At 38.7% G+C, this 20,405-nt stretch overlaps 1 protein-coding gene across 1 annotated transcript; it reads left to right on the top strand.

Moving 5' to 3' along the window:
- Positions 1–16,141: 16,141 nt before the first annotated feature.
- Positions 16,142–20,175, top strand: LOC311601555 (G-protein coupled receptor 83-like; the record flags this gene model as incomplete). The annotated part of the gene is made up of 4 exons (XM_084789045.1): positions 16,142–16,531; positions 16,727–16,852; positions 17,244–17,377; positions 17,771–20,175. 4 exons carry the CDS (start codon positions 16,142–16,144, stop codon positions 18,489–18,491), a joined length of 1,371 nt encoding a protein of 456 aa, XP_084645171.1. The 3' UTR covers positions 18,492–20,175.
- Positions 20,176–20,405: the final 230 nt, after the last annotated feature.

Genomic DNA, 20,405 nt, shown 5'->3' with positions numbered 1-20,405 from the left:
GGAACAGAAGAGCCACAAAGTGCAAATGTCTCAGGGATTTGCATTGAGAGGAAGTCTTATTAGCTTAGAGGATTAAGTATTGGGTAATAATTGCTCAATATTTTGTTGTGAAGCTGTTCAAATAACATAATAGTGTATCAATAATTTGTTGATAGCTGGGCTGAGAGAGAAACTGAGAAAAACACATTTTATAAAAATAACTTGAACAGAAAGGATGCATTTGGGATATAGGCAGAACAAAAAAAGACACAAGAAAATTAAAATAAGATAATAGAGAAACAGAGTATCAAAATGACCACTATGGATTTTTTTCTTTTTTGCCTAAGTTTTCCCAAATTTTAGCAAAGAATGTGTCATGCTCCAAGCCATCTGTTAGGACTGTACAAAGTAAGGTAGATTCTAGAATTGTCTTAGGGCTTCTATTGTGATGAAACAGCATGCCCAAAAGCAAAATGAGGAGAAAAATTTATTACAGCTTAAAACTTATAGTCCTTCATGGAGAGAAGTCAGGCAGGAACTCATATCATGAATCTAGGAATTGATTCAGAGATCATAGAGTACTGCTGCTTACTGAGATGATCCTCATGGCTTGCTCAGTCTGCCTTCTTCTGATACACCAACCCAGGAGTGGAACTTACCACAGTGAACTGAGCCCTACATGAATCATCAATCAAGGAAATGCCCCACAGGATTGCATGCAGGACAATTTGGTGGGAAAAATTTCCCAAATGATGTTCTCTCTTCCATAACGACACTCGTTTATGTCAAGTTAACATACAGCTAGCCAACACAAGACTCTGAATTTCTATTTATTTATTTATTGGTTTATTCTTTATTTAAGTAATTTATTCAGGTTACATTTCAATTGTTATCCCCTCACTTGTATCTTCCCGCTCCCCCTCCCTCCCTCTTTCATCCTATTTATTCCCCTCCCCTAGGTCTGTGACAGAAGGGGCCCTCGTCCATCACCATATGATCACAGCTTATTAGGTCTCATCCTGGTAGCCTGCTAACTCTTCCTCTGAGTGCCACCAGGCCTCCCCACCAAGGGGAAGTGGTCAAATAGGAGGCACCAGAGTTCACATCAGAGTCAGTCCCTCTCTCCATACAACTGTGAAGAATGCGCTGTCCATTGGCTAGGTCTGGATAGGGGGTCTAGGTTTACTGCATGAATTATCCTAGGTTGATACAGTAGTTTGAGCACACCCCCTGGGTCCAGAACCTCCAGCAATAATGGTCTTCTTGTAGGTTTCTAAGACCCTCTGGATCCTTCTATTTCCCCATTCTTCCTTATGTCTCTCACCTAGAGTCCCAATAAGAAGTCCCAGTATCTATTCCTATTTCCTGCTAAGTGTAGACTTTCAGAGGATATCCCTGTTGGGCTAGTGCCCTACTGTAAATGAGTATATACCATGTGCGTCTTTCTGCTTCTGGGTTAACTCACTCATTATGATCATTTCTAGTTCCATCCATTTGTCCACAAATTTCGAGATTTCTTTGTTTTTGATAGCTGAATAGTATCCCATAGTGTAAATGTACCACAGTTTCTTTATCCATTCTTCAACTGAGGGACATCTAGGTTATTTCTAGATTCTAGCTATTATGAATAAGACTGCTAGGAACATAGTTGAGCATATGTCCTTGTTGTGTTGTGGAACATCTTTTGGGTATATTCCAAGGAATGGAATAGCTGGGTCTTGAGGAAGGCCTATTCCCAGTTTTCTGAGAAAGTGCAAGATTCATTTCCAAAGTGGTTGTACAAGTTTGCACTCCCACCAGCAAGGAAGAAGTGTTCCCCTTTCTCCACATCCTTGCCAGCATATGCTGTCACTTGAGTCCTGGATTTCTATAGAGGCTAGTCGTAACAGCAAGAAAAATAGGACTGCCTGATTATCCATTCTTCAGTTGCTGGATATCTAGGTTATTTCGATATTCTGGCTATTATGAATAAGTTTCTAGGTCTGGTCTTAGATCACCCACGTAATCCATCTTGAAAATTCCCTAATCCCTGCAGGTGAGGGATCATCCCGAAGCCACTCACCTCTGCGCTGGTCTCAATGGCCAATGAAAGACACCATAAACTACCACCCAATGCCAGAGAAAAACAGATGGCTAAAGGCCAGCATTAAAACATAAACATGTCTCTGAATTTATAGACATAAGTTAATCTTCTATTTTGCTAATTCCTTTTAATATGACCATCTGCAAATATGCTCAATGTTTCTCTTTCACTACAAACCAAATGAATACTCTTTTGCCATTTCTATGCTTTTGTTCAGTCAGCATTATACTAATATATATACATAATATATACTAATATATATATATATATATATATATATATATATATATATATATACACATATATGCCTGGTTATATTTAACTCAGCAACTATTGTGAGGTAATTTTATGCAAAAGTTTCTCTGTTAGACACTGGTGTAAAGTAGCTGTGTTTTATTTTTTTAAAATTACTTTATAAATTTTATGCCCAAAATTAAGTTTCATAGAAGCATGAAATAAACTTTATGCAGTGCCCTTCATTTCCATTGCACAAGGGACTAACGACTTGACTTTACCTCTGTAATCTTGGAATAATCCTATAAAGTGTTAAGTGGATACAGACAGCCAAGTGGTGTTTAAGTTCATATTCCAAAATCAATCAAGTCTTAATCATTCTAACATATGGAAATATCTATAGCTCTTGGAATCACTGGAACTTTCTATCTTTATTCCAAGTTTGTAGTCATGAACATAGTTTCAGAAGCTTGTACTCTATATTTTGAAAAATCACATAAGGCCTTCACTATTTTCACCCATTCACATATCAGTTACAGCTGGAAGTTAAATTCTTATCATTTGCCCTGTAGAAAATGGCAGCAGTTTCCTTCTTTATTAGCATCCTTGTCCTTCGTTATCATTCTTGAAAACCCCATCCTTCATCTTGCCATCATACACCTTATCTTTCTCAACAAATTATCCCTTTTTTATATTAAAATATGTTATAATACTGCATGTCTACAGAATTAAAATCCAAAGCATGGTTTTTGGAGCCTTTTGTAATTTGTCATAGTTCTCTTTGTCTAGTCTTCCAAATTCAGATCCTAAAAGCATATATTTTGCTGTAACATGTTTGTGATTTGGATGTTTTGGCATTGCTTATAATGTTCCCTTTACTGTCGCCACCAATTAGAGCCTGTTGCATTAATGAAGGTATAAATTAAATACCGCTTTCTAGAATCAGAGACTAATAGATAGTACAGATACTCCAACTCTCCATGCAAGGGACAGGGGGAGGAAAAATGCTAGCCATTTTAGAGAGCATTTTCTTTATGCTTCTCTATGTAATTGACCATGCTTTGTCTTGTTTTAAGTCATGTCCATATTTCTCTCTTTTTGTAACATAGAGTAGAGACAGTAATTAAGAATTACATCTTCCTACTTACTTTCATTCCTAAACACAGCAGAGTAGGCAATAAGTAAAGCAGTGATAACATTAAAATGATTTATGAAAAAACAGTGGACGAGTGTCTAGTTTACTTAATGAAGAACAAAAACTGATAGAAAGAGCTATCATAAAGTTCATATATATGCACAAATATTCACTTATTACATTCATTTGTACATTGGTTTAAGATGTCAAGAAAGAAGGAACATTATCTGGAGTGGTGATGTGTGGAGGTCGCTGTATGTTTATTGTGATGTTTTGTATTGATTGTTAGTTGATTGTGTTGATAAGCACCAGGAAGATTAATAAAGAGTACCTCTAGCATAGAGCATTTCCAGAGCACATTAACTAAAGAGGAACACTCACCCTGAGTGTGGGTGGTTCTATCCACTAGGCAATGAATTGTGACAGAGTAAAAGAGGGAAAATCAGAAGCATCTTCTCTCTGCTTCCAGTCTACTGTGAGATAAGCTAATTAATCCCTCCACATCTTTTCTCCACAGTTCTCCTTCTGGCCACAGCCCAGAAACACTCAACCTAGTCAACTATTAACTGAAACACATATAACTATAAGCCAAAATTAAAATTTCATCCTTTAAGTTGTTTATAAAAGATATTTTTTCATACTGACAAAAATCCTAACTATTTTTTCTAGCTAAATGACTACACTAGTAAAAGTTAGAAACAAACAGCCTATTAATGTTCCTACAATTTTATGAGACTTTCATTCAAGAAAATTAATTAATTCTTGGTTACAATGAAAAATGTCAGATTTGAACTATGACTTATTCCTTTTTCCTGTCCCCAGCTTTGTATGATCAAAGTTCTATACTGGACAGTAGCTGCCAAAATACAAGTCTTTTTTTCTCGCAAACCCCCAATATATGAGCATAACATCTTCCAAGATGAAGTAACAATGCAGTATTTTTTCCTCATATAACATGTGTGTTTCAGAAAATCTAATATCAATAAGAGTTGTGAGATTTAGAACCTCTCAAACCTGCACAAATAGTAGAAAATATAACTCAGTCAAGGGCAAGGCATAAACACTAAGTCCTGATCTTCATTACAAGGGAGTTTGTGAGGAAGAGCTTCCAAGGCAGGAAAGGTAGGAGTGCATGATTAATGGTTGTTGCCCTGCTTAGCATTCTGCTTGTAAAACCAGTGTCTCTCCAGGATAAAGACACTTCCTCCCTTTTGATCTGGATACAGTGATACAGAGCTTTCATACAGACAGAAAGGTAGTATACAAGAATAGTAGTAATAAAGAGCCTTCTCAAATATACCTTTCTTTGAAAATAAGGATATTTAATCATTAGATTGTTACCGAATTCTAGAGAGTTAAATAATAAAGAATGGAAATAAATCAGGTAGCCCAATAAGAAATATAACCTAAGCCTTAGATTAACTAGATTAACAGCAAAAGCCAGGAAATTAGATGGCTAAAGACAATCTTCAACCTGGGTTTTCGAGAGGGTCTTAGAGTCTGGCCTAAAACACTAACCCTGCAAAGGGGTCCACATTTTGTTGCATCATGGTAGACCAATTTATTTTTTAGATCATTGTTGAAAACAATATTGCAATAATTTGGGAATCACTGAAAGTTAATACCTTGGTATGATACCATCAGAGCAGACAGATGAAAGAAAGAGATCAGGAAAAGAGACAGAACTATTCTTCTTAAAACTACTGTCATCCCTGAATGACTATGCAGTATCTAAGCCTGAACTCACTGAACAGCAACATAAGGGGCTGCTTATTGCAGTGAAAGTTTACTTAATTGAAATTATATAGTCCATTCAACAAAAACCAAATAAATAAACAAATGACAGTTTTTTGTTTTAGTTACAGACTTTACACAATAGATTATCTAAAGCATTCAATTAAAAAAAGGTCAATTACATGTGAGATGTACAAACATCCACAGTGGAAAATGTAGGGAACTGAAACTTCTTTGAAAAGCAGTGTATTTGAATTAGAATTGCAGAAGTAGCAATCAGTTAAATCAGTTATTTTAAACACATCAAAATAACTAAAGAAAACATGCTTAATCAGGTAAAAGAAGTTTTCATTACAGTATTTCAAAGTGCAGTGTATCAATGAAGTAGAAATAACAAAATATAAATTCTAGAACAAAAATACAATGAGCCATGAAAAGTCACTAGAGAAGCTCAACCAATTTGCATTGCAGAACTAACAAATTCAAGGTAAATTAATAGAGGTTATATAATTTCTATCAGAAAAAAATGACGTTAAATTAACAACCTTAGTTAAGTCCCAAACACCAACAATGAATTCTAAGTAACCTTAGATATTCATAACTAAATGTATCATAGCCTAACTGTTGAACGAAAAGTGAGAGTATGTGTGTTTGCATATTCAAAACTACACAACACAGCTACCTCCCAATCACAAAGGAACCTGCTGTAAGATATCTAAATCAAAAATGAAGTCCAGAATGTAGATGAACAGTATATTTAAAGTGCTATAACGTACTAGAAATCTTATGTAGTTCTGAACAGTATTTTTAAATGAACGTGGATAAAATATAAAATGCATCCATAATGTCTATAAAGGTATGCTGTAACAATTGATTTTTAGCAGAATTTTAGTACTTTTAGTAATAAAGAAATAATAAAGAAATAAATTTAACAGAACAGGACCAATACAAAAGTTTTACGTTGAAGACTACAAATCATTGTTGAAAAGTTAAACAACATTTAAAAAAAAACCAAGATGTCCTGTGTATATAACATTCATAGATTAGAAGGTAAAATATTAAGATAATAATATCCTCACAACACTGACATATTTGTTAGACAAGTTTATCTCAGATTTTGCCTGAAAAATTGAGAATTCCATAAGATCAAAATCATTATTCAATTTTCTTTTGGTTTTTGAGACAAGGTTTCTCTATGTAGCCTTGGCTGTCCTGAACTCACTTTGTAGACCAGGCCGGCCTTGAACTCACAGAGATCTGCCTGCCTTTGCCTCCCTAGGGTTGTGAATAAAGGTGTGCACCACTTTTGTCCAGGTCAAAATTTGTATTGTACAAGGAAAAGATCTATTCCACAAATGTCTATTTCAGTTCACTACAAAACTACAACAATCAAGATGTTGAGATAACGGTATACAGATAATACAGATATTAGTAGAACAAAACTTAGCATTCAGAAACTGCTTTTTATGTTAATAACAAACTGATTTTCAAAAAGGATTCCAAGAGCATGCAATGGAGGAAAAAAATATTTTCAACAAATGGTGTTGGACCTACTGGGTAATGAAAAAAACAGGAAGTAGGGCCCATATTTCATTATGGATTCAACCATTCACTTCTAAAGTAACAAAATCTCAAATATCTAAATCTGAAATTTTATTTAAAAAATAGGAATACATCTTTCTTCATGGCTTTGTATTAAACAATACTGTTAGATGTAGCACCAAAATCCTTAGTAGAAAAAAGGAAATAAATACATTGAATATGATCAGATGCACAGTATCAAACTATCAGAAGTAAAGCGTTTCAAATTACCAAGATAATAGAAAACTCAGAAGAGAAACTTCATAAATCATATGCACATGAAATGACTCAGACTCTACACAAACAAGACATAAAATTCAATAACTTAAAATTCAGAAATATTTTCTGTAATCCCAGCAATCAGGGAGGCAGAGGCAGGCAGATCTCTGTGAGTTTGAGGCCAGCCTGGTCTACAAAATGAGTCCAGGACAGCCAAGGCTACACAGAGAAACCCTGTCTCCAAAAACAAAAGAACAACAACAACAAAAAAATCAGAAAGTTACAGTGAACAAAATATTTGAATAGAAACTTTTGCAAGAAGCATATGCAAACTGTTACTTGTTACATGAAGAGATAGTGAGTAGTACATGTAGTGGTAGAACTGCACATCAATGAGATCTATATTTATACCCACTATGATAACTGTAAGGGAGATAATATGTATTTATAGGAAGAAATGCAAATATAGGGAAAAAGAACTCACTGCAAAAGAAATAAGAAAGAATACTATTCTCAGCACCTCAAGAAGAAAATTAAATACCTAGGATTGAGAGAAGATTTAATATCCAGAACATAAGAAAAGAATTGAAAAAGTGAACAAACACCAAAGAACAAATATATTCATTAGTCAATGAGCAAATGAACTGAACATCCGTTTTCAAACAAGGAAGAACAAATGGTCAAAATCTAAATGAAAAATGTTCAAGTCCTTTAATTAGCAGACACAGATAAACCAAAACTACATTGAAAATGATATAGGGTATTACTCGCCTGAAATCCTAGTAGAGGCTGAGTGGGAAAAGAGAATCATGAGTTGAAGGACAGTTTGCACAATATAAGACTCTACCTTAAAACAAACAAAAAAGCATACGACATTTATATTCCATTCCATCTCAGTCAGAATGATTATATTTAAGACTACATCACTTTTTACAATATCTAAGCTATGGGATTAACTTTGGGGTCCATCAACAGCTGAATTGATAAGTAAAAACTGGCAAGGTCTGGAGCGATGGCTCTGCCATTAAGCGCACTTTCTTTTCTTTTAGAGGGCTGGAGTTCTGTTCTTAGCACCCTGCTTAGCCAGCTGTCACTCCATCTCTAGGAAATCTGATTTCCTTTTCTGGTTTCTGGAGGAACCTGCATTCATGTACGTACACACACTCATATGAGTCATCACATCTCAATCATCACAATATAAATAATCGCTTGTAGTCATATGCAGAGATCTGTGTCCCTGGTGGTTCTGGATCCTATCACACTGAAAATTCATATTAACCATCACAGCAAGTGCTGTATATTTTCTCTCTTGTGGAATTTAGAGGAATAAAAAAATGATAGTAAAGTCGTGGGATAAGAAATATTAGGGGTGTAGAAATAAATAAACAGGAGGGAGAGGAAAGATAATGGTAGGTATAAATAATATACATTACATACATATATAAAATATCACAATGAAACCCATTCACTTGTTTAATTAACATATTCTAATTAAAAAGGAAAACCTTAAGTGGCTAAAGAGATGGTCAAATGACTAAGAGGCCTTACTGCTTTTCCAGAAGACCTCGGTTTGGTTCCCAGGCCCCACATGGTGGCTTACAATCTGTAACTGCAGTTCCATGGAATCCAACATTGTCTTTGGTCCTCTAAGGGCATCACGTGTGCATAGGGTACACATGTAGACACAACATGGATACATATACAATAGTAATCTTTTTACAAAGGAAACCACTATACTATATAAAAAAGCCAGATCATAAAAATCATCTGCAATTGTATTTATATGTAATAACTAGTATATATGCAGTAAGTACATTAATTTTTTTCAAAGTTGAGGAAGAATCCTTAGGTACAATAGGAAGAAATGGGAACTACATCTCTTTTTGTGGTCATGAGACAGTTCTAGAACATATTGCAGTGATGGTTGTGCAATTCTGTGAATATTACACTATCATTTGATTGTGAAATTTATGTAAGTGAATTGTGTATTATGTGAACTATATTTTAAGAAATATTAGAAAAAAGCCAAGGGAGTGGGGAGTGGTGGTGCACACCTGAAATCCTAGCACTCGGGAGGCAGAGGCAGGCAGATCTCTGTGAGTTCGAGGCCAGCCTGGTCTACAAAGTGAATCCATGACAGCTAGGGAAACCCTGTCTGGAAAAACAAAACAAAACAAAACAAAACAAAACAAAGGAAGGAAGGAAAGAAAAAAGAAGAAAACAAAGGGAAGCTTTACTGACAACTAGAATGGAAGGAGAAAACTGAAAAACTAGATATGTCATGGACAGGGCGTGAGGAACAGGTTTGGGTGGCATAAAGGCAGATTTTGGAACAGCCTCTATCAAGACAGAACTTGAGGAACAAGACAGCCATTTAGGCTTCATATGCAGTGAGCATGACATAATAAAAGTGGCTTTTAGATTAATATGACAAGGTTGAAGCAGAACTATTGCTCTCCGGTGAAGCAGAGAGGAGGGAAGTCAGAAGAACGCATTAGTAGGCTCTTGAAAATAGTCTGAAGAGTCTGGTAAGGCGTTGGGCTACACATAGAGAAAGACAGTTAGGTTATTTAATGGGGTCCAAACATTCCCAACCCAATGAGCAACTAAAAGAAATGGAAGGTGTTGCCTTTTATCTCTGCAGCAAGCTATATTCACTTACTGACAAACACACACACACACACACACACACACACACACACACACACACACACACACCACAAAACTGTTTCTGATAAACTCATATACCACAACTCCTAAATGCACAATGTGGGAGTAAAACAGCTCTAGAAAAGAGAAACAGACACAATGTTATGTTCTCACTTCAGAGAATTTATCTTGAGGCACCATGGAAAGGTCAGTAATCATATGGTGTAGGGGTCGCTTGGCTTTCCCACTGAAACACATTATTTGCTCCTTCGTGTGTTTGTCTTCTAAAAAAGAAAAATATTTGCTCATATAAAAACAAAAATCCAAGCTAGTTTTTATTTAAAGCTTTCAAAATCCAGACCAATTTATAAGATTAGGTACCACTTGTGCTTCTGTGTGTGCAAAAAAACAAACAAAAAAACAAAAATCAAAACAAAGCAAAAACCCTTTACCTCTCTCTTTGTTGAGCCAGGTTGTGGTGGAGTGGAAGATAAACACAGAAATTTTGCCTGTATTTGAACCTGAATTCTGGGAAAGAGTGGCTTGGAAAACTGCACTCCATGTTAGAGCATTCGAAACTGACACTCTGGGCAGCAAAAGAAGCCACAGAGTCCTCAGCCTCTCTCCCCTGCCCCCTACGCGCCTCTTCTCTCAACCAATAGTCTGGAGCGCCGCCCACTGCGTCCGTCCCTGAGAAATCCTATAAATCTGTAACCAGGAGGGCTTTGATCTGTGGGAAGAGCTTGCCAGCTCCGGAGCTGGGGCTCTCTTGCCTCAGCCCTTGATTGGCTGTCTTGTGCTAACTCTCCGTGAAGCTCACGTGCAGTCGCTGCATTTCTTAGATGGAAGATTTCGGAAGAATACCAAGAAGTGCAGAAAACCCAGCTTTAGAAGCGATCTGAAGATCCAACTTAAATACTGGACCCTTAATGGGAGGGACACCTGTGTCTTCACTGAACCAAAGCCTGGCAGGGTAACGAAGAAGATTTCTGCAAAGTTGATGATGGTGTTGCATATACTTAAGGAGAAGAACAGCTTACAGGAAAGGAAGAGGCAGCTATATGGAGTTGTGTGGTCTGCAGGCAGCAGGGAAAAGAGTGAGAGTAAGTACTTCAAGGTCTTCTTAGGGAGAAAGGAAGTTAGATTTTTTTTATCAAAATGGCTGTCTTCTAGATCTGGAATTCATTGTTTGCCTTCAGACACTCCTAAACAGTCATAATTTTAGTTGCACTCTTTAACAGATATCACATTGTTGGTCCAGGGGCTTTTGGAGTCTGAAAGCATTGTGGACCTGTAGGGTCTGTGGCTGCCAGAGGTAGATGTGATATTGAAATTTAGCAAAATGGAAGAAGAGTTGGTGGTGTTTCTAGAGTATGTAGCCCTTCTTCCAGTGTAAAACAGATTGTATAGGTCCCTTTAAAGAAGAAATGCTGAATTGGTCAAATATGCTGTCTGATTTATGGTTAAGGGAACTTTAGTAAAGGTGTGGGAAGATAAAAGATCCTTTCAATATTGTCTGGGAGTAAATTTTAGCTGTAGGTGAGATGCAAGAAGATTCTCTTTGGCTACTTAGATAAAGTTAGTGTCCAGGAAAAACAGAATGTCCCCTGCCCCTGTATGCAGTGAACTGAACCTGTATAAAAGACAGCATCATGCAGTTGGGCTGATCACAAAAGGAATTTCTGTGTGCTGTAAAGATGAGCTTGCTTCTACCCTGTCTGGGGCAAATACAAAATTTCTGTAAATATTCGTATCAATTGAGATGTTTTTATCTATCCTGATAAAAGTTAGGGTGGGGGAAAAGTATGAGGTGTTCCCATTCTGAAAAATTTTCATTTTATTAAAGGCCAGCAGTCTATCACACAAACTCATAGAAAGATGAGGAGTAGGGTTCTCCTGCAGTCTCTAAAGGAAATCCAGGTTATGAGGGAAATATTTAAGAAAATATTTATCTTTCCTGGGGGAGATACTTAGTGATTTTGACAGATGCAGTTACTTCTCAACTTTTTGGTGAGAAATATATTGTAAAAGAAAAACAAAATGGGAATTTTGCACTACCTGAAAGAAGGACTGAGCTTAACAGAAATCTGGAGAGTTTGCGTATTATTGAGTGAAAATCAGAAGTGAAAAGAGTAAGGGCGCCTCTGTTCTACCCAGCGAGACTTTAGTGAGTCATTGCACATAAGAGCTCTCTGATTGTTTACATATTCCTTCAAGAAAATTCGGAAGAGAGATCATGGAGGGAATGAGGAATCCAGTCTGGGAATTAAAGTACAGTCTAAGGCATTTTCTCTAGCTGGACATACACAAAAACTGCCAAAATGAAGGCAGAAAAGAATTTTCTATAAATAAAATAGCCGAACCTCAAGTGATTTGAATAAATTTTTTAAGTGACTCTGGTAATTTTAAGCCAGGAACCTCCTGTTTCTGTCTTATGGTCTTCCTTATATTTTCTCCTCTGTTTTTCTTTTCCTAAGGGAAAAATGGAACTGTGGATAATAGTCACCACCCTGGATTTGCAAAATCACACGCATAGTTCTTACATACGTTGTTTGGCACCACTGCTAATACACTCAAAGGCAGCATTCTAAAGACGTCCTTTCCCTAACTAATTTCCCATTCACCTGCCACCACCTTCAGTCTCCAAATTACAATCTTCTGTGGTTCTGAAGGCTCCATAGTGTTTTCTTGGTTATGCCTCCACGAATGTTTAAAAAAAATCCGGAGACCAGGTTACCTTGGGGAGGTGGGAGGCAGGCGATTAGGTATGAAAAAAACTTGAACAGAGAGGTATCTGTTAATTACATTCAGGTTGATGAACTGAAATGGGTGTATTTAGATGAGTGAGGTTAAAAAAAAAAAAGAGGAGTTTACTCCAGTGGCGACAACCGCCCCCCAAATTCAGATGCACCATCTGGTCTAGCCCCCAAAGTGCTTGTGTCTTGATAGGGAAGAATAGAGTCTCTGTTACACAGTGGGAGAGTGGAAAAATAACTAGCTCTGAATTTAGCTGCGGAGGCCACCTGTGCCCCCCCCACCAGTCCCCCTCCCTGTGTGTTGCGGACCAAGACAGCATCTCGTGGTACAGGCAAAGTCTCGCGCAGAGCTCTGCCAGCCCTCGCGGGGCCCCGCCCCCTATTGATGAGGGTCACTACCCAGTCCCACTGACGCGGGGGAGTGCGCACGACTCCTTCCTTGCCTGCGGCAGAAGGCTGTGGTGAGCAGAGCCAGAGACACCTCTGGCTCTGAAGTGAGCTGGGACCTGGACGGACCTGCGGCTAGTCCTCTAGTCCGCTAGTCCGTCCTCCTCTCCCCTCTGCCTGGCCAGCACACTGAGGCTGGTAGGCTCCAAGCTTTCCAGTCTGTCTCCGGATAGAGCATTCTAAGGTAAGTCTCAACATTCATGGGAAAGGCTGGCGATATCTAGGGGGGGGGGGGGGTTAGCTGCTGTTGCTGCGACTGACAACAGGTAAACAGGGAAATAAACAGATCAAGTCAGACTGCACATGTAATAGGTGGGTTTGGGGACATAGCAGCCCCAAGTCCACCAGACGCCAGCACCCCGGAGTCCTCACCCTGTTTTTTTTCTTCAGAATGCATTTCTTCCACAGGTTACCTGCAAGCGCAAAATACAGAATTCTTAAGAGCACTGGATGAGTCCCTAGAAATTCCCTCCTGTTTTTGTTTCTTCCTATCAGCAGGGATCCTGGCACTCCTGAAAAGTGAGGATATCTGCTCCAAAACTGGTTCGAAAGCCCTCCTTGCTGTTCACTACATCCTGTCATTCCTGTGTGTTTTTAGCCCCCAGACTGTCATGCTTCCACAATGAGAAAACGCTGTTGTTGTTGTTGTTGTTGTTGTTGTTGTTGTTGTTGTTGTGCTGGTGGTGGTGGTGGTGGTTTCTTGCGCATCAAAGTACATGCAAACTGCAAGCTTGACCTTAAGACTTGGAAAGCCAGCTGCTAGTTTCAGAGATACAGGGTCCCCATTCCTTTCCCAGACCCCCCACTCTCCTCCCAACCTAGCTCTCCAGTGAGAAGGTGGGCTGGAAAGGACTGGCATCAGGGCTAAGTCTGTTCCCACAGGAACCCTTCCCTGCTGGAATAATTTGCTTCATAACTGAGGAGGGGGCCCCAGCCTGGGGAGTCAGTGCGCCATCCTTTGTACCCACAAGACAGTAAAGAACAAATCGCTCTAATTAGAACTCTAGCATCTCAGTCTCTAGGGTGTTGCTGGAGGTTGAGGGGTGGTCACCAATAGCAACCACCCTGCAAGGCTGAGGTCTCCTGATGACGCAGTTCCTTAAAGCCCTGCCCTCCTGAAATTTGGGGAAGGGGTTAGGAATGGAATTTTATATTCTTCTCCACTGGCCTTTGTGACTATTTGATTAAGGAGAAGTATTGCTGGAGAGTAGTTCTTCACAAAATATATAATCTAAAGTTTGTTAATTCCCTCCCCACTTGATGGCCTAGAAAATTCCAGAAACTGCTTGTAGCTCCCCCCTCCTCCCTCTTATTCACCTGCAACAAAGGGAGGGGCAGAGGCTCAAACCTTATGGCTCAAAACCTGGATCCTTTAGGTAGCCCCCTTCTCAGAGGAGCCACTCACCATTGCCTGACTGCCCCTAGAAGGAGGAGAAATTTAGATAAAAAGGAATCCCAAAACTTAGCATAAGGATTCTCCTTGTTTGCCCCAGACCACAAAAAATTATAGACTGACTCCCAGTATGAATATCCACCTGGAACTGGTTATTATAGCTCAGGCTGTCCTCAAAACTGTGAATATTGTGCCTTGGCATCACTAGAACTGGGGGGCTTCTGTCAAATATTTATGATTTAATTGGGGAGTGTTGAGTATGGAACCTAGTTTTTCAGGCATGCCGTCACTCAGCTACGTCTGAAATTTTCCATTGTAGATTTTGTGGGGTAGGGAGGGAAGGAGAAAGAGGTGGAGAAAAGAGAAAAACAAGGAAAATCTGTGACTCCTCCCCAGTATAGCCAATATCACAAACAGCACTACATTATTTGTTCTACACAAACATATACCAGATGCACTGAACAAACCATACTGTACAAGTGCATGTAAAGCAGAGAAAAACATCACATAAACACACAGCATGCAAACATACTACACAAAACACAAACAAGTGTTGTTTAAAATATGCACACTATACAAATCTGCATCATGGAAAAATGATCATACTACCTATGAGTTCACACAAACAACAGAACACAACTTTCTAAATTATATCAATCACACAAAACACATATACACAAATGTCCATGCACAACCCCCATGGACATGAACTAATAACAAAACATAACACACACACACACACACACACACACACACACACACACACCACACACACACAGGAGAAATGCCATTTTCTCCTCTTTAACCAGAACTTATTTCCTTAAAAACACCAATGAAAAGTAGGTTTCCAATAGAAGGAAACCCAGAGAATTTTCCATCATGAAGTTGTTTTCTTTCATGTGTGCTAATTTAATCTTCTTCACCAGCTCGTGAAGTATATATCATCTCTGTTAGATATGGCAAAAAATGCTTTTAGGTATGTAGTTTTATTTTTGGTTGAAATAATGATTATGTATATTTGTGGGGTATATGATTACATTTTGACAAATGTACAAATGCAAAATTATTGGACTGTGGTAATTTGCATAAATTTCATTTCACAAATTTAACATGCTTATGTGTTGAAAATATTCAAGGGTCTTACTAAAATTTAGAAATATGCAACTAATTTTTGTCAATCATAATTATTTGCAGTCATGTTGCAGGGTAGTGACAGGAGTGGGTAGGTAGTATGGAAATGAAAACAAAAATCTGGCTTTTAAATTTACAGTCTCTGATATCCTACCCTTTTAAATGTATGCAAACAAATTCATTACTTTCCTCATCCTTTATTAAATAGGTATTTAGAGACTAGTGACCTATTTAGACAACTATTTCTTCTGGCTTGATCTTTTTATCTATGTAAAATTCTCATTACAAGTCAGAGTAGTCAAAGACCTTTGTTTTCACAAGACCAAGTAGAAAGGTCAGACTCCCATAATCCTACAACTCTGTGGCAACAATATAGAATTACCTATCCTGCTAGACCTCAGTTACCCAATTCTGATTAGGCATTAATTACTAAGCAATTAATTAATGGACTATGTATTAGAAATCAGTGATTATTTTAGACAAGTTTTATACAATTTCATGGTAAGAATACAGACTGGTTCATTATCATGCTATATGTGTGATCTAATTGGCTTCACAGGATTCCAACGTCTTAGCGAAAGTGGGCTTACTAGCAAGCCTGCTGAATGCCCTTCTATAAAAAAAGTGAAGACCTGACTCCTGGCTTCTTTGGACCCACTGTTTTATACAATGTTAAAATGTTTGATCCTTCCCATTTTAGGTGGAACCAGGAGTTTCTGTTTGCAAAGATTTTGAAGAGGACTTCAGCATCTATATCCTTTATGGTCCTTTTGGACCTGATTAATTCTTCTCCCCTAAAAATGAACACTTCCTTCAAGGGAGTATCTCCTTTCCTGTTAGATATGGAGACCACCATTGATTGGCTTGGAGAAAATGTCAGTTGGGTTCCATCAATCGAGGATCAAAGCTGCAACTACACAACTCTGAATGGAACCAACACCTCCAGTGCAGAATGGGGAGGGCCTACAGGATCAGTCAAGAAATGGTTAGGGGGCAATCCCCACATTGTGGCAAAGATTGTGCTGTCATTAGCATATGTTGTCATCACAATGATATCTCTCTTTGGCAACTCCCTGGTATGCCAAGTTTTTGTCAAGCACAAGGAAATCAAGAAATCAACAGGCCTTCTCATCTTCAATCTGGCAATATCTGACATTTTGATCATACTTTTAAACAGTCCATTTGCACTGGTGAGTGATTTATATAGAGTTGGTTTTAGCACATAAGAATGAAGCTGCACCATTTTAAGGGTGGGCGATGGCATTTAGAAAACAAAAGGGAATAAGCATGCCTGGGGCCTCCATTCTAGACTCTAGCTTCTCTGGAATGCTTAAGGGCAATATTTTAATGATTAACCTACCCCTTTTCTTGTTTTCCTACCCTAGGCCCGTTTCTTGAGTGGACAGTGGGTTTTTGGTAGGATCATGTGCCATGTCAGTCGTTTTGCTCAGTACTGCTCCCTCCACGTTTCGACTCTTACATTGATGGCAGTTGCCATGGACCGGCATCGGGTAAGACTACTTGAGGACACTTCTGAATAAAAGAGCTAGGAGTGAGAAATATCCAGGAAGATTAGACATCTTACAGGAATCTACAGTGTGGGGACATCTTTGAGAATAGAATATGTTTGTAGACAGGCTCAGACATTTCTTCCCACTGTCATAATATTCCTACAGCAGGATACTATTTAGAATTTCAGAGTTTCAGCACCTTATATGTGTGTTTTGTGCATTCTTTCCCTCTAAAATACCTTCCATCTATCTGTGTTCATATTGAAATAAGATAAATTAATAGTGCAAGTAAATTTTGTAATCCAAACCAGAAAGTCATCAACCTGCGTCTGATTATACAAACCACACCAACCTGGGCTGATTAAGGAAGGATGCTGCTTGTGTTTTGTAGGTAATCCTGCACCCAATGAAACCAAGACTGACACATTCCCAAAGCATACTGGTTGTAGCTGTGATCTGGAGTATTGCAGTGTTCCTTGCTCTGCCACATGCAATTTACCAAAATCTATTCACTCTCGTCAATGTGTAAGTCAAACATAATGGGTAATTTCACCTTTTTCTTTCTAGAGACTCTTAGGGAGTTGACATTGGTAACGTTCTGAACTTCATTTTCATCCCTTTCATATTTTTCTGAATAAAAGATACGGTGACATTTCCTAATTCTGTTAGTAGAACCAAGAGGATGAGCCACTAAGTTAAGATCACTGGCATTTTTTTGTCTTCAGTTTGATCTATACCTATACTAGGCTGTAAGAGATAACATTTTAGTCCACCCCCTTAATTTTAAAATTGAAGAAATTGCAACCAAAAATTTCCAGAGGATAGCATTTCATATGGAGAGCAAAGTAGCTACTAGATGCTTTCTGGGCTTCATTGATTCAGTCTTGTTATAGTCACTTCTATTTTGCTTTCTTCCAGGGATGGCGAAGCCAGGAGCTACTGCCTCCCTGCCTTTCCTGGGCCCAGCAAGCTCGTTGCGAAGTATGTGGACCTTGGGACATTTATCTTGTTGTACATCCTGCCACTTCTAGTGATTGTTGTAACCTATTCTCACTTAGGAAAGAGGTTGTGGATTCAAAATGCTATTGGTGATGCTTCTGCTCGTCAACTCATGGCACACTACCAGAAGCGGAAGAAGAGTATTCGGATGCTGATACTTATTGTAATGGTCTTTGCAGTTTGTTGGTTTCCACTTAACTTCTATGTGGTTCTTATTTCCAGTGCAGGCGTAGAAAATGACAGCGTGCTTTTCTATGCCTTTCACTGGTTTGCAATGAGCAGCACCTGCTACAATCCTTTCATCTACTGCTGGCTCAACAGGAGCTTCCGTGCCAAACTACGATCCATATCATCTTTCAGGGTGCAATCACTGTTTGTATGTAGGGGCTCCCAGGTTCAGCAAATAAAAGCACAGGAGAGTCATGAGCTTCGGGAGCTCCGAACATCTTCATTGCTACGAGTTCCCCTTGCTGTTCCAGAGCCCCAGGTACTTGAGGACCCCAGTTTGGCTACAGGGGATAATTCCCAGGTCTCTGTCCAAGGGGAATGGGAGGATCCAGTACCCTCTCTAGAGGAACAAGCAGGGCCCTCAACCCAGGATGCTTACTTTTGCATCCACATGCAGACTAGCATTCACTAAGATGGGCACCCACCTGACCTTGTTTAATGAGTACCTTGGCACAGATAATTCAGTCAAGGGTGTGATAATCTTTAACTTAGATGCTGAGGACAGTGTTTTAATATCTTGTGCACCCTCACAGATCCATCTGCCTGGATTGTTTTTATGGTTTTGTGCATAGTTCTGGTATCACAACTCTATTTGATGAGTCCACTGCACTGTGCCATAATGTGGAAAACAGACTTGCTGGACTCTCATGGAGTTTGTTCACTTACTTACCTTACTTATTGTGCAGATGAATATATGCCAACTAGACTTCCTGAGTAAGATTCCTTTTTGCCTCCAATTTTGACCTGTGGTTATCACCAGTAGTGATAGTAAGATGGAGGAACTGTAATCGGAAGAGGTTAGTGTAAATTACTGGGAAGACTACTTGTTAGGCCCTCTCTGTCAGTAGGAACACCTTTACCTTCTCTGCCCTTGTGCACCAACTTGGTGCTCTCATATAATTACTTTCTGTATCAACTTAATCTAAGGCAAATATTCATGTTAAGGAACAAGAAACACTGGTAAATGACTCTGTACTTCTATTACCCCATCTTTGTAAATGTGACTCTGTAAACTTGGTGTATAGATCTTTGATTTTAGACAGATTTCCCCAACTTCAGATTTCATGTCTTATGCATAACTGTGGACTTTATCTGGAGGAGCTACTTGATATTTGTACTAGCTAATTTAACTAGTGTACACTGGCATATGTGGTCTCTGATGAATTTCTTGACTGACTTGTGGTCATACCTTTCTCTTAACAGTTTCATGACAACTAGATTAGCATTTTCAACTCCCCAAACTTCTCCCTATTAACTATATTTCTTTGCAACCTAAATTGAAACATGACATAATCAAGTGCTTACATGTACATACATGCATAGAGTTTTACGTTAACACAGATATAAGCATGTATATATTGCCCCTTGTTACCACTCATGCTATCCACCTGCCTGGTGCTCTCACTTATTTCTACCTGTAATTTCCATGCTAACTGAGCCGAGACAAGATTTCATGCCTTAAAGTGAAGTCTTGGAGGCTCTGAGGTTGTGGCAACTTTTTGCCTCTGGAATTAGCTTTTCTTTACAGTTGGTGCTTCACTCTTTGATTTGATTTGATTTTTTTTGATGTTGTACATCTCCCTGTGAAAATTGTATAGATTCACAATCTAAGTTGTGCTCTCCTGTGCTAATTCCATCTCTTTGCTGTTTCTGTGCTTTTTCCTAACTATATCACATTATCACTAATGGCGTTAGTTTTATTTCCCTTTCTCATATACCCATTTCAACTTGATTCACTTTAATTAACCTTCTATATGTTCTTTTGTAAAGTATATCAGTTTCTCATGCCGGATATATTATACATTCTCACTTAAACATACCCTTGTAGATTACAACACTGCTTCTCTCTCCTTCCAACATTTCACCAGGTGCTCACTTTTCCATATTTATTTGTTCTGGGCTATTTACACTTGGATTTTGGTTGCTGCCTTAACCAGAGGTTCACAACTTCTTGTGCTGAGGCTTATCATCTCTTCAGTAATTGAAGCCTCCTCATTTCCGGTGCTTGTTCCACAGTAGATTCTATTTTTTTTTCTATTTGCTTCCCCTGCTTTGCTTTCTCTCCTCTCTCCCCTTCCTTCCCTCCTTCCTTCCCTCCCTCCCTCCCCTCCTCCCTCCCTCCTTCCCTCTCTCTGTCTCTTTCTCTCTGTCTCTGTCTATCTTTCTCTCTGTGTCTGTCTGTCTGTCTTTCTCTCTCTCCCTCCTTTCCTTCCTCCCTCCCTCCCTCCCTCCCTCCCTTCTCCCTCCCTCTCCCTCTCCTTTTCCCTTTCCATGCCTCCTCTCCTTGGTGTTGAGCTAAATCTAATATTAATTCATTATTCTTTTT

This window comes from Acomys minous (genome assembly GCF_964271855.1).
Source record: "Acomys minous genome assembly, chromosome: 7".
NCBI lineage: Eukaryota > Metazoa > Chordata > Mammalia > Rodentia > Muridae > Acomys > Acomys minous.
This window is presented reverse-complemented; position numbering and strand designations above follow the sequence as displayed.